Source organism: Triturus cristatus, chromosome 5_1 (assembly GCF_964204655.1).
Source record: "Triturus cristatus chromosome 5_1, aTriCri1.1, whole genome shotgun sequence".
NCBI lineage: Eukaryota > Metazoa > Chordata > Amphibia > Caudata > Salamandridae > Triturus > Triturus cristatus.
Genome location: NC_140587.1, coordinates 784,452,932 through 784,465,803, shown reverse-complemented (window position 1 = coordinate 784,465,803; position 12,872 = coordinate 784,452,932). Strand labels below are relative to the sequence as shown.

The 12,872-nt window shown below is 44.8% G+C and overlaps 1 protein-coding gene across 2 annotated transcripts in view; it reads left to right on the top strand.

The window, feature by feature from the left end:
- The window catches only part of THOC1 (THO complex subunit 1), a 387,395-nt gene that overhangs the window by 111,765 nt on the left and 262,758 nt on the right, over positions 1-12,872 (top strand). For both annotated transcript variants that reach the window (XM_085605802.1, XM_085605801.1), the window contains exon 10: positions 9,878-9,986. In XM_085605802.1, the coding sequence (XP_085461928.1) occupies positions 9,878-9,986 (109 nt within the window). The remainder of the gene's footprint in view (positions 1-9,877; positions 9,987-12,872) is intronic.

Genomic DNA, 12,872 nt, shown 5'->3' with positions numbered 1-12,872 from the left:
TTGTTATTCTTGCTACTTCTTGGTGGCAAAAAAGGACAGAGGCCTCCAACCTGTTTTAGTCCTGCTCCCTCTTAATGCCTTCCTTCTAGCCTATTTCCATATACTTGTCCCATGGGCCCACTACTGTTACCAGCGGTTTGTGGTGGGAGAGCAGCATTTTCAGTTTGCTGTGCTCTTCTTTGGCCTCATCAGTGCCTCTCCGGTTTTTACTAAACTGAAGGTGGTGGTGCAGCACATCTTCGGAGGTTAGGGGTGCATATCTTCCCCTATCTCGAAGACTGACTGTTGAAGGTGGGCTCGCCCCAGGCAGTTGACAACCACCTCCAGACTATGACGAACCTTCTGTCCTCTTGGCTCGCACTATCAAGGTGCCGAAGTCACACCTGACTCTCCTCAGACGCTTCCTTTCATCTTAACCATTCTGGTCACTGTTCGGGTTTGTGCGTTTCCCCTGGTAAAGAGAGTCCAGGACATTCAGGCTTTGATCTCTATCTTTCACCTCAGTCAGGATTTCAGTGAGGTTGACTCTGAGGCCCCTGGAACTGATGGCCTCCTGCATCCTACTGGTCAAGCACGCTGTGTGGTGTATGCATGCTCTGCAGTGTGATATGAAGTCCCAGTGGTCCCAACATCAAGGGCGTGTCTCCAACCATGTTTAGATTTCAGAGAAGAGAGTAAAGGATCTGCAGTGGTGGTTTCTGGACTGCGATTGGGTCAGCGACAGACCCCTCTATCTTCCCCACTCAGGGCTGACAGTGGTGACCAATGCATGTCTTCTGGGCTAGGGTGGCCACATTGGAGAGGTGAAGGTCAGAGGCCTTGTTCTCTGGTGGAGTTCTGGGTGCCCATCATCCTTCTGTAGCAGAGGGACATCCACATGGCTTCAAAGCCTTCCTTTCATCATAGGGGCAGGCTGGTTCAGGTGCTTTTGGACAACACCGCCATGTGGTACTGCAACAAACCGGGTTGGTGGAGGTTACCGACCTTGTGCCAGGAGGCCCTGCTCCTCTGGAATTGGTTGGACCTCTACGGAAATTTCTTGGTAGTAAACCACCTGGAAGGATCATTGAATACCAGGCAGACCGTGAAGGCCATCGGCGTATCACAGATCACGAGCGACCGTTACACCAGAAGGTGGTGCAAACTCTGTTCCGCCAATGGAAAGAACCTTGTCTCAATCTGTTCGTCACTGCTGAGAATGCACAATTTCAACATTTCTGTGCGTTGGAGTTTCCAAGGCGCCTCTCGCTCGGAGATGCTTTCCGCCTCGACTGGAACTCTGGACTCCTGTATGCCTTTCCACTGATAACACTTCTACCATGAGTTCAGTAGAAGATCAGTACCGACTGGACCCAAATCATCCTAATGGCCTCAAATTAGGGCTTGGAGAGTATGGTATCCAGAGCTCCTGGTCTTGAGCATGTGACCTCTGATCACGCTACCCTCCGGGAGGACCTACAGGTGCAGCAACAAGTCAGGGTTCTGCACCCAGTCCTTCGCAATCTCCACCTCCATGCATAGAGATTGAGTGGTGACAGCTGAAAATCTTCGACCTTCCTCCAGAGGTGGTTGATGTCATCTTGTCAGCCAGGCGTCCCTTGATTAAAACTATACACATGCCGTTGGGACAAATTTGTGGCTTGTGCTGTTCTCAACGGATTGATCCTCTTCAGCCCGAGCTCTCGGATGCGTCATTTTTTCTTTTTGACTTTAGTTCTGCAAGGCTTTGCCCTGGGCACAATTAAAGGATACCTTTTGGCCCATTCTGCGGTTACGGGATCAGCCCTCTTTGTTCAAATGCCCTGTAGTTACACAATGTTTTTGAAAGGGTTACAACACTTGTTTCCTCTCTCCCCCTTCGTCATGCCTCAGTGGAACCTTAACTTACTCCTTACCTTTTTCAGTACTCCCCCATTTGAGTCACAGCTGTTTCTTGTGGCTTCTCACTCTGAAGACAGTCTTCCTCGTCACCATAACATTGGCGCGACGTCTGATTCAGCATCAAGCTTTGTGTCCACCAACCATACACCGTATTCTTCCCAGAGAAACTGGTTCTGTGGACTAGGGCATCCTTGGTGCCAAAAGTTGTGAGGCTTTTCCACATTGGTCAAACCATCACCTTGCCTGCTTTGCTCCTCACCCCTCTAAGGAGGAGGAGAGACTCCATTGCTTGGACCTCAAGATAGTGCTGAGCTTCAACATAGATCGAACCAAAGACCACTGGATGATCGATCAGCTCTATGTTCGATTCTCTGAAGAGAAATAAGGCAAAAGATTAATCAAAGGGAGGGATTGAAGAGGTACTGGGATAGAACCTACCTCCTATATGATACGTAATAAACAAAAGTGGTTCTACCCTATCAAAAAGTGAGAATTAATAATATTTAATTTTTTATAATTTTAAGTGATAAGTAAGGTGAATTTGAGTGATCCATGAGCTGTCACGGAAAGCACTATGTGTTTTTAAAATACCCCTCACACACTATAAATCCCATAGTGTCATGCTTCATTATGGGGGTCTTCCCGTCCCTCTACGGGGCGGGGCGTGCTACTACCTACGAATACGTGGGAGCACTGTTGTTATGATAAATAGGCTATGTGTGGTGAAGGGATGTGAGTGTTTTAGGATTATGTGTAAGGTATAAAGATTTAAAGGACCCTGGCTAGTAGAAGAAACAATTTTATTCAGTTCTCTAGCTGGGAGCGTTAAAAATGGGGAAGAGTGTAGGAAGTGACACAAGTTCGTGGCTACCTACTAGGTCAACATGTTTCGTAAGCAGTCCCCACTGCTTTACTCATCAGGACCAACAGATAATCCCTTTTGCACTCAATGGAATTAGTAATGTGGTTTGTATGCCTATTATTCTGATGCACCAGACCTTTAAAAGATTTTTAGATCTGTGAACAAGGGTACAATGACCCCAGTGAAATAAGACCAATTTGGTATTTTAGTTAGGCGTAATGTTCAGGCTTCAAGAGCACACACTGGAGGGGAGGGCGCCTGGTTTAGTCAGATTATAGGATCATTCCTCGCTTCCATGTACCTCCGTGTTGCTCCGTGGATGAAATAAGGCAAGACCGTGCAGAAGAGAATTCTCTCCCACTGAATCGTTCTCTCCATTAAGATCTGCTACGCACTGGCTAAAAAGCAGCTTCCGGAAGGATTGTGTGCTCATTCTATCAGTGCCAAAACTGCTACTACTGCACTGGCACATGGAGTCCATTTCCTAGACATTTGCCAGGGGCTACCTGGGCGTGTCTCCTTACAATTAGGAAACACAATTATGTGGATAGACTGGTTTGCCGAGAGGGGCACCCTGCCCGCTCGGTCCATCTGGACTTTCTGGCTTGAGTCCATCTACAGACCCATCTCTTAATTGGTACTGCTTTGGTATATATTCAAAATGTGAGGAAGGTGACTGGAAGTTACTATCGGAAGAACAAGCCACTCACCTTTGGTGTCCCTCTTTCTAGTAGACTCTAACAAGCCACAGATTCCTCAAAGAACCTCATATCCTCCCGATTCTGTGATTAGACTCTAATCATTAATAAGAGCCCATGGCTAGGAATTTGCACACTGGTCTGTCAATTTGCTTTTAGGGATCTGTGTCTGAAAGTGCAGTCAGTCTCAAAAGCAACTGACGTCAGCGTGCTGGAGTGGCGCATATATAGTATCTGCGCACAATTTCTGGAGCACAATGGCATCTGTGTGGAGCCGAACTACGCCACCTAGCAGCGTACAGAGGTACTCCAGAAAAGTCCCCGGATCTAGTCTGATGCCGAGGGAATATTCAAAAGGTAAGGAATCTGCAGCTAGATATGTTCTGCCAGAAAGAGCTTTACCGAAGGTAAGTAATATATTAAATGTGTTTACATCTGAAAAGTCTATGCATATATTTCAAAGAAATTTTGCTGTTGTACGTTGATTTCTATTCTACTGTACAGGTAGTGAAAACCAGCACACTTAACTACTTGACTGTCCTAAAGTACTGCATGATACCCTATCCTTTCATCAACGAGGAAGAATCTATGATTGGTCTTTGGTAGCCACAAAATTAATTTCCCAAAAAGGTAGAAGGAACAGTGAGGCAATCCTAGAGTTCAGAAACTGATCACTTCCTCAAGAAATTGCTTTATATGCTCGCTTGCAGCTGAGTTGTGACGAAATACTGAGAACACTCCTTCAAGTCTCTAAGGTGGATGCAGGCGAATTAGCCCTTGCACACACATGTTCTAGATTCTATAATATGAGTTCCTCTAAGCACATTAAAATGTTATCTCAAAAAGCAATGGCTGTTAGATGAGAAAAACAAACAATAGAGGAAATAATGGCCCAATGAATAATTCTATGTAGAAAGACGTTTTTGTGTTCAAGGGTGGACAACAACTATGTACTGCAAATCATGAGAATGCAAATGAAAGAAAGAAGCGGTGCTAATGAGAATGAATGCTTTCATGTAACAAATAAATTGAAGCACAGGATAAAAATTCTTAAGTGCATACTGTAAAGTGATGTATATCAAGTTAACTCTTTTAATCAAAATACCTTCCTCAGCCCTTATCTTAATATCCTATTTAAAACAATGAAAATTCTCAATGTACAAAACTTGAGAAAATGGAGAACGTTTTATAATGTGATCCCTTTCAAATGTGTAAAACGCTAGCCATAATCCTGAAGACAGGAATGAAAGAACTAGATCTGGAGGAGATTTCAAAATGGGAATATCACAACATTATAGCTGGCGGCTACCATCCAACAAGGAACTAATCGAGCTAGAATAAATTGTTTTATCAAATCAATTTTTCTAAACTGTAGTGAAATATTCTCACGTAGTTTATTCACTTTAATTTGTTGAGTAAGGAAATGCCCTTTTTGGAGGGTCCACCCCATGTGTTTGGACTGATGCTGCTTGTTGTTCGACTCTGAAAGTGCACTGAGGCCCGCTAACCAGACCTCCTTGTGCCTGTGCCTGTACTCTTAAACTCATATGGCTAATTGGCTTCTACCCAGTTGGCTGAGCTAGCATTATGATAATGAAAATAGGAAAGTGTATAAGGAATTGTTAACTCAATATAAACTTTTGATCACAGAGACAAAAAAGAAGTACTACACTGAGCAAATCGAAAGCGCTAAAAATTCAAGTAAAAAGCTCTTTGAAATAACCAAATATCTTGCGGGATGTGTCCCAGACCTTAACCCCCCTTGCTCACAAGATTTCTGTGATTCATTGGCATCCTTCTTTTTCACCAAGGTGAATGACATATTTTCAGCATTCAACCTAGATGATAACCAATGCATTGAAAAAATAAATATACCATCTTCAAGCAATAATTTTTCTTGCTTTGCAGAGGTCACTGAAGATCAAATCCAGGATATTTTTAAAACTATTAAATCTGGATCAGCTCTGGATCCCTGTCCTCTAAATACCCTTCGTTCACTAATGGACACCGTCATTCCAGTTATTACCCAAATAAGCAATCTAATGTTTCGCACAGGCATCTTCCCTAACCAGTTAAAAAAGACCTTACTTAAACCCCTCCTGAAAAAACCCGGTTTAGATAAAGCAGAACTTAAAAATTACAGGCCCATCGCGAACTTACCCTTTCTTGCTAAGATAGTCGAAAAAGCCATGAACACCCAACTTGCGGAATTCATCGAGCAATATCATCTGCTCGACGAAACACAATTCGGATTCCGCAAGTTTCATGGAACGGAAACAGCGCTCATTAAAGCGGCGGACGATATCCGATTAATCAGAGACCAAGGTGGCACAGCACTATTGGTGCTTCTAGATTTATCGGCTGCTTTCGACACGGTTGACCATAAGATCTTAGTCAACCGTGTCGAAAAGATGGGCGTGCAAGGCCTAGCAAAAGATCTACTGCCGTCTTTTCTGGCAGAGAGATCCCAGGCAGTTATACTGGTCCAGTTTGAATCTGCTGAGTTATCACTGCCATGTGGGGTACCTCAAGGTTCATCCCTTAGTCCGACACTATTTAATATATACGTGTCGGACCTCGCAAAAACCATCAAAATGCACGGGATGAACCTTACCTCATATGCAGATGATACACAGCTGATACTGGCTGTCAGAAATGATGGGGAAACAGTGGCGGAAAGTTTCAAAACAGGTATGCTGGCCATAGGAAAATGGATGTCAGCAAACTGTCTGAAATTAAATTCCGATAAAACCGAGGTGGTCACTTTTGGCCATCTCAGCCCTAGCTGGTCCCCAACTTGGTGGCCTTCTTCTTTTGGAGCTGTACCCAAACCAGTCACGAAAGTGAGAAATTTGGGTGTCATCTTTGATGACAATCTAAATTTCATGGCTCATGCCAATCAGACGGCCTCCACTGCCTTCTATAAGTTACGACTGGTCAGGAAGATCCTTTCTTTTCTTCCCAAAAATGTGGGAAAGACATTGGTCAGCGCTTGGGTCCTATCAGCATTGGATTACTGCAATGGCTTGTTCGCTAATGCTCAAGTCAGGATTATCAAGAAAATGCAGACAATCCAAAATACAGCAGACAGACTTCTCCTTAACATCCCTAAATTCAAGCCAATAGCTGAGACCTTAAGGAGTCTCCACTGGCTTCCTGTTAGGAATAGAATTAAATTCAAAACATTATGCATCGTTTACAAGTCACTACACCATCAAGCGCCTCAATTCTTGTGCGACCATCTTGTCCCACACATTCCCACTCGAACGTTACGATCAGCAAGACAGAATGACCTGGTAGTGCCACGGACTAGGCTGGTCAACTGGGGAGACAGACGTTTCCTAGTTGTCGCCCCAAGACTATGGAATACACTCCCGCAAACCGTAAGATCCAGCCCAAATCTCATGTCCTTTAGGAAGAAACTGAAGACATGGTTATTTAACCTCTGAAAAATTCATAAGATCATTCAGGAGAGCAACAAAAGTACAGCGCCGAGACGCCTGCGGGCAATTGTTCGCGCTTAATAAATGCTAAAAATAAATAAATAAATAAATACCTGCAAGTCCCTAGTAAATGGTACCCAGGGTATCTAAGTTAGTGGGTCCTCCCAGGGATTTCTGTACTGGTTGTGCCAGCCTGGGTGGTACACAAGTAAAATGAGACTCCTAGCCCGCCATTTGCAGGCTGGAAGAGCAGTTTAACTTCTGGAACGCCTTTGCCATTTAAAGCAGTGGCAAAGCCTGACTTCCACAGGTATATGTGTAATTCACCCCTATGGCCGGCCGAGCATGGATAGTAAAATCGGTAAACAATCATTTTTTTATATTGAAAGGTTAGCCGCCCCACCGACAAGTGCAGAGTTACAAGCTGACCCCTCAGCTGTGCTAACTCTAGAATGGTGCGGCCAAATAGGGTTATCCAAGGTATCAAACAACTCATTACAGTAAGCCAGACTTGATTCTCCGGTTCAAATTAATGTAACAAGTCGCAGCGTACAACTTTAGCAAACTTGACACCTTGTTGCCTTCTATCTCCTATGGCCATACTGGTTACAGATGGGGCCGTGAAGCCAAGGCACGTTTCTATCCTCCTGGGGAGACGTGCTAACGACTCCCAGGAAAGTATACAATAGGGGTGTGTTTAGGGAAGGAAGTGTCACCCCCCCCCCCCCGCAGGAAGCCACACGGGTGTTGGCCCAAAAGGCAAGCTTCAAAGGAGGAGCTGCCTTTGATAGGCAAATTCTTAACACTCTGGGGAGGGGCTGTTCCATTGTGCAGGCAGACAGTCTGGCACTTGGATCAAGATAGGGTAAACCAGTTGTCAAACCAATTTTCCAGAGAAATGAAGCTCTCTTGAGAGCCACACCTCTGGGTTGGGCTAGGGAGCTCCATATGATGGGAGAGGGGTCCTGCCATAAAAGAAGTGAGCAGAATGGTGCATCCTGGGATGCCACACTTCGCAGGAAATGGTCAATAGGTGGTACGGAACCTGGTAGCCAGTTGGCTACCAACTGCATTCCCTGAGGTAATTTTCTGAGGATAGGTAAGGCATGCCTGCCCCCCACACCCAAACCCAGATCTTAACTGGACTGGACAAGGACCAAAGAACTACTGCCCTCCCCTGCACAGTGGAACCAGCAATGAGGCTGCACCGGCATAGACTGCACCTGGTGTCTAGTAAAGGAGAGGGACTGTGCCTGTTGTGTCCTACTTGAGGAGAAGTCATCTCCAGAGCCCAGCAAAAGCCAAGAGACTCCAAGGGTCAATAAGCAGGCCTCCTGTTCACCGCACAGGGACTCAACAGCTGAGAAGCTTACTGGGGTAGGTTGGTAGCCCAAAGTCTTCAACCTGCTTCTAACCCCCACTGTGCAGCACCAAGGATCAGGACCAGATGCTCAAAGTTGCACCCAAGTTCGCTGAACCTGGGAGTGTTGTTAGAGTGCATCAGGGAGCCCCAGAGGCACAGTTACCGATTCAGCAAGGATTGGCCTGTGACCACAATACTGAACAACCAATTGTCCACTGGCAACTGGACTTCTGCCAGCACTGAGAGGAATTTGTGGGACGTTGACCCTGTGACCAGGAGTGCCTCACCCATTTCCTGGACTGAGGGGGAGTAGTCGCAGCAAAACCTCCGTCGATTGTATCGCATCCACAGCATCCTTCGAGCATCTTCAGCATTCTTCATCCCTTGCATCATGAACACTTCCATAGGAAAGTCCTGCAAAGGATAAAAGTGCCCGGAACTGCCAGAAGACTGCTTCACCTGCTGAGGTGATTTTTTCTGCAGACCTTGCTGGTCCCCCTGACTGACTCGCTACTGAATTGTTCTCCTAAAGTGACTCTAGATGACCACATTCCAACTGGCCCAAATCTTTGGGCGAAAAAGCTTCTAAGTGTCAAATTCGCTGAATTTGGCAATGCTTGTTAGTGGTTGAGTGAAATAACCTGATTTACTATACCTTGTAAATTCTATATCTCCGGAACCCTTCTGTGGAACTTTTTCATTGTGGTGTCTAAAAATACATAAAAGTACAGTCTAATTTTTATATATTGGTGTCGGAATTCTTTAGCGTCTTGTCAATTTCTTCAATTGATTTAATGCTGTGTAAATGCTTAACACTTGTTCCTTTGTGTAAGCTTTGCTGCTCAATGCCACAGCCACCCAGGGTGGAGCTGAATGTGCGACATATGAAATATAGGGTCCTAAATGGGTCTAAGTGTATTGCATGGTGAGGTCACACAACCACACCATATAATGCACCTCATTTCTTCACAATGTGCATAAGCCAGACAGCTGAATTATATCAAACATAAGCAAATGTGAAACATTGGTTTCAGATATGTCTTGTATAACCTAAAATATTTTAACTTAAAGAGTGGCAACATGCATTTTTTCTCCTCCGTTACAAAAAAAGAACCATTTAACAGCAATGAGGTTCAGCTCAGGCGTTTGCGAACTTAAAGGTAGTATCTCTCATTGTGGTTTCTTAACTACATGGTTATTAACATTATTGTATATTAAAACAATGTTTCTTGTTGGATACAAGCTTCCAAAAGCAACTTCATTTGTAATACATTGTACATTACACTGTTGTACAATTTTAGACTCTGAACAGGAATGTATCACTGCAGTTTGCAACCAATCCGCTTTTCTAATGTTCCTTTGTCTATGTTCGAGGTGTTTTTATAGGTTCTAAATTCTATTTTTATATACTGGCATGAATTCAAGTTCACTTTTTACTGTTGCCATTTGTGAAAGTCATAAACTTAGCAGTGGACTGTCACAAAAATAACCACGTGAGTAAGTTTCCGCATGATTAAACATAACTTTTCAACACATTATAATCGTTGTGGCGTAGCATTGTTAGGGAAAAATACTTATGGATAAATATCAATTTTATTTGGATTTATGATTGATTTCCTTATTTCCTTAGCTCTATTCCAATAGATTACAACCTGTACCGAAAATTCTGGTCACTCCAAGACTTTTTCAGAAATCCTGTGCAGTGTTACGACAAAAACTCTTGGAAAGTGTTCCTTAAGGTAAGCACGCCTTTTATAACAAAGTGGTATTTCAATTTATTTCTGTTTTTCTGCTTTAGAATAAGATTATGGAAGTTTGATAGTTGTGTGCACCTCTGCTTATGCAGTCAAGCCGGTTAGGCCCTGCACTCCCTCTTCTTTTGCCAACGGTTGTCCGTGATTAGCCTCCGGTTTGGACAGAATTATGGATTCCCATCCTGTGAAATCCTTCTTGGCTGTTTGTTTCCAGTGGTGCACATTCCATTGGGTGGGAATTCTGGAATGTCATTTGGAAAATATCCCCACCTACCTCATAGACCAAAAATATACTCCACTAAGGCACAGTCCTCCAGCCACCAATTCACAGTTGCCCATCACGTCAGCCAGCATATCCTAGGATACCTCAAGCTGTCTGCATCCTTCCCTCCTCCTTAGCCTGCAGAATTCCCCTGGTATGACAACTTGATGGAAGCAATATGGATACCTACTTTTCTCTTATAATATAAGCATGGTCCTAATATGGAAAGCACCACTGAAGGTTAACAATGTTGGCCATTACTGAACTTGCAAAATAAAAAATTTCCTGGATTATTCAGCTGGAAAAGAAAAACCAACTCTGGAGGCGGGTATTTTGTGGTCAGGACCAAATGGTCTACATAAAGTGTGTAATTTCATTGTCACTTTCCCATCATAGTACACTAAAGAAAGAAGAAGACAAACATGCTTTGCTTTAGTAGCTGATTGTCAGTCTCCCTTTCATTCCAAGATGAGTGTGCATCATTATAACTCTGCCGGTTGAAGGCTTTCAAACTCCTCATGCCGTGGCAACACCCGTTGTTGAAATGGACATTGCCATTGATAATACCCCTTCTAGAAGGACTTTAACATTGGGGCAGGGAGGGGTACGCCTCTGAGGGTAGCTAGCTGGAATATAGCCGGTCTAGCTCGGAATATAAGTATCCCTGATTGGAATACATTTATCGAATCCTTTGGGATTTGTTTGTTCCAGGAAACTTGGTGCCGGGAACCACAGCATAAGCTGGGTTATACCACCTACTTCGTACCAGCTGTTCGACCAAACGGAGGTAAGGGGCGTCCCTCCGGAGGTTTGTTAATTTGGGTAAACCTCTCCCTGCGATATTCCATTAAATGTATAGCCACTAACTCACCGGACCTCCAGAGACTATCATTGAGAGGCCCGTGTGGAGGAGGAGTGCTCAAAATATTTAATATATATGTTAGAGGCACTAGGGGTGGTCTTTCCACTCTCTCCCCAACCGGCATTGACGAAGAACTCAAGAGTTGTGGTCCAGACTCCCTTGTCTTATTAGCTGGGGATTTTAATTGCACATTTGAACCGCTTGCTGCGGACGATGTGCTGGGCACCAGCGACGACGATGTAAGGAGAGGCATCCCGCCGTTGTCAATTGCTCCAATCAGGAGATGGACCCAAAATGCAATTGATCTTAATGTCCTCTGCTTGGAGCATGGTCTTAGAGCAACCAACGGCAAATCCAAATCAGATTTAATGGGGGCACATACGTTCAATAGAATAGGTCATTCCTCTAGGATTGACTATATTATGTTGAACTTTCATTTGTGGTCTTTCCTGGTGGACATGGAGGTCCGGCCATCCATTGACAGTGACCATAACCCTTTATCTCTGTCTTTGTCTCCTCTTTGGAAGGGTAGCTCCCCTCCCCCAATTCCACATGTGTGGAAATCAACACATGAAGTGTGTCCCTCCAACTGTGGCAGGCGCCTGAAATGGAAGAACATTATTGGTAATGAGGGTAAGATGCTGGAGGTACAATCTATTATGGCCAATATTATACCTCGCATCGATTCTCCATCTTTCAGTGCGCAGGAGGTTTCCGCAGTTTTTGCACAAACTACGAAGGCTTTGGGTGAGCTATTCGTTACCCACAATGCGGGAAAAGGGGTCAACAAGAGAGGCGGTAGGAAGGCCTCTGCTGGGTGGTTCTCATCTGCATGCCGAGCGGCTAAATGGGATCTACTAAAGGCAGTAAAATCTAAGAATAGAGTCCTGGTCTGTGCCGCAAGGGGAAATTATAGGAGGGCCCTAACAAAGGCAAAAGCAGAATGGGACGATCAGTTCTGGTGTGACCTGAAGGCCGCTAGCTTCAGGAAGGATGCAAAGGGTTTTTGGGACCTATTAAGATCTAGGGAGAAACCTGTGGACACAATGATTACTTGTAATGTACCTGAGTGTGCGTGGGTTGCCCACTTCTCCCAACTTTATTCAATGGTCCCGGATGTGGGGGAAAGTTTGATAGCACGACACCCTTATGCATCTTCCCAGCCCAAGGACGAGCTTCTGTTTACACCTAAGGAAGTGGTGGGGGCGATTAATAGCCTTGTGCCCAATAAAGCAGCAGGTCCGGACAGCATACCAGGAGATTTGTTACGCATTAACCCAGAAGAATGGGGAAAACTTATCTCCGCCCTACTGAACTCCAGTCTTGAAGGGGCAACTTTCCCGACCTCGTGGAAGGGGGCTGAGGTCGTTCCAATCTTTAAGAAAGGTTGTCGGAATGACCCAGCCAATTACCGCCCAATAAGCCTCTTAGACACCTCACAAAAGGTGGCTGGTAAAGTGGTCTTGGCCAGGATATTGCAGTGGGTAGAGGAAAAGGGCATTCTTTCAGATTTTCAGGCTGGTTTTAGATCAGGCACGGGGACTATAGAGCAATCCTTTCGACTCATGATGTTACACTGGAAAGTGGTTGTACTGGGCAAAGGCAGTCTGTACCTTGCTTTTATTGACTTGCTGTTAGAAAAACCCCACTCCCACACCGGAAGGGTGGTGGTAATGGGATTTTTCCTGACATACACTGTGGTAGCTTGGCTCGAGTGGTCAGGGGTCAGGCACCGTGTTAAGCATAC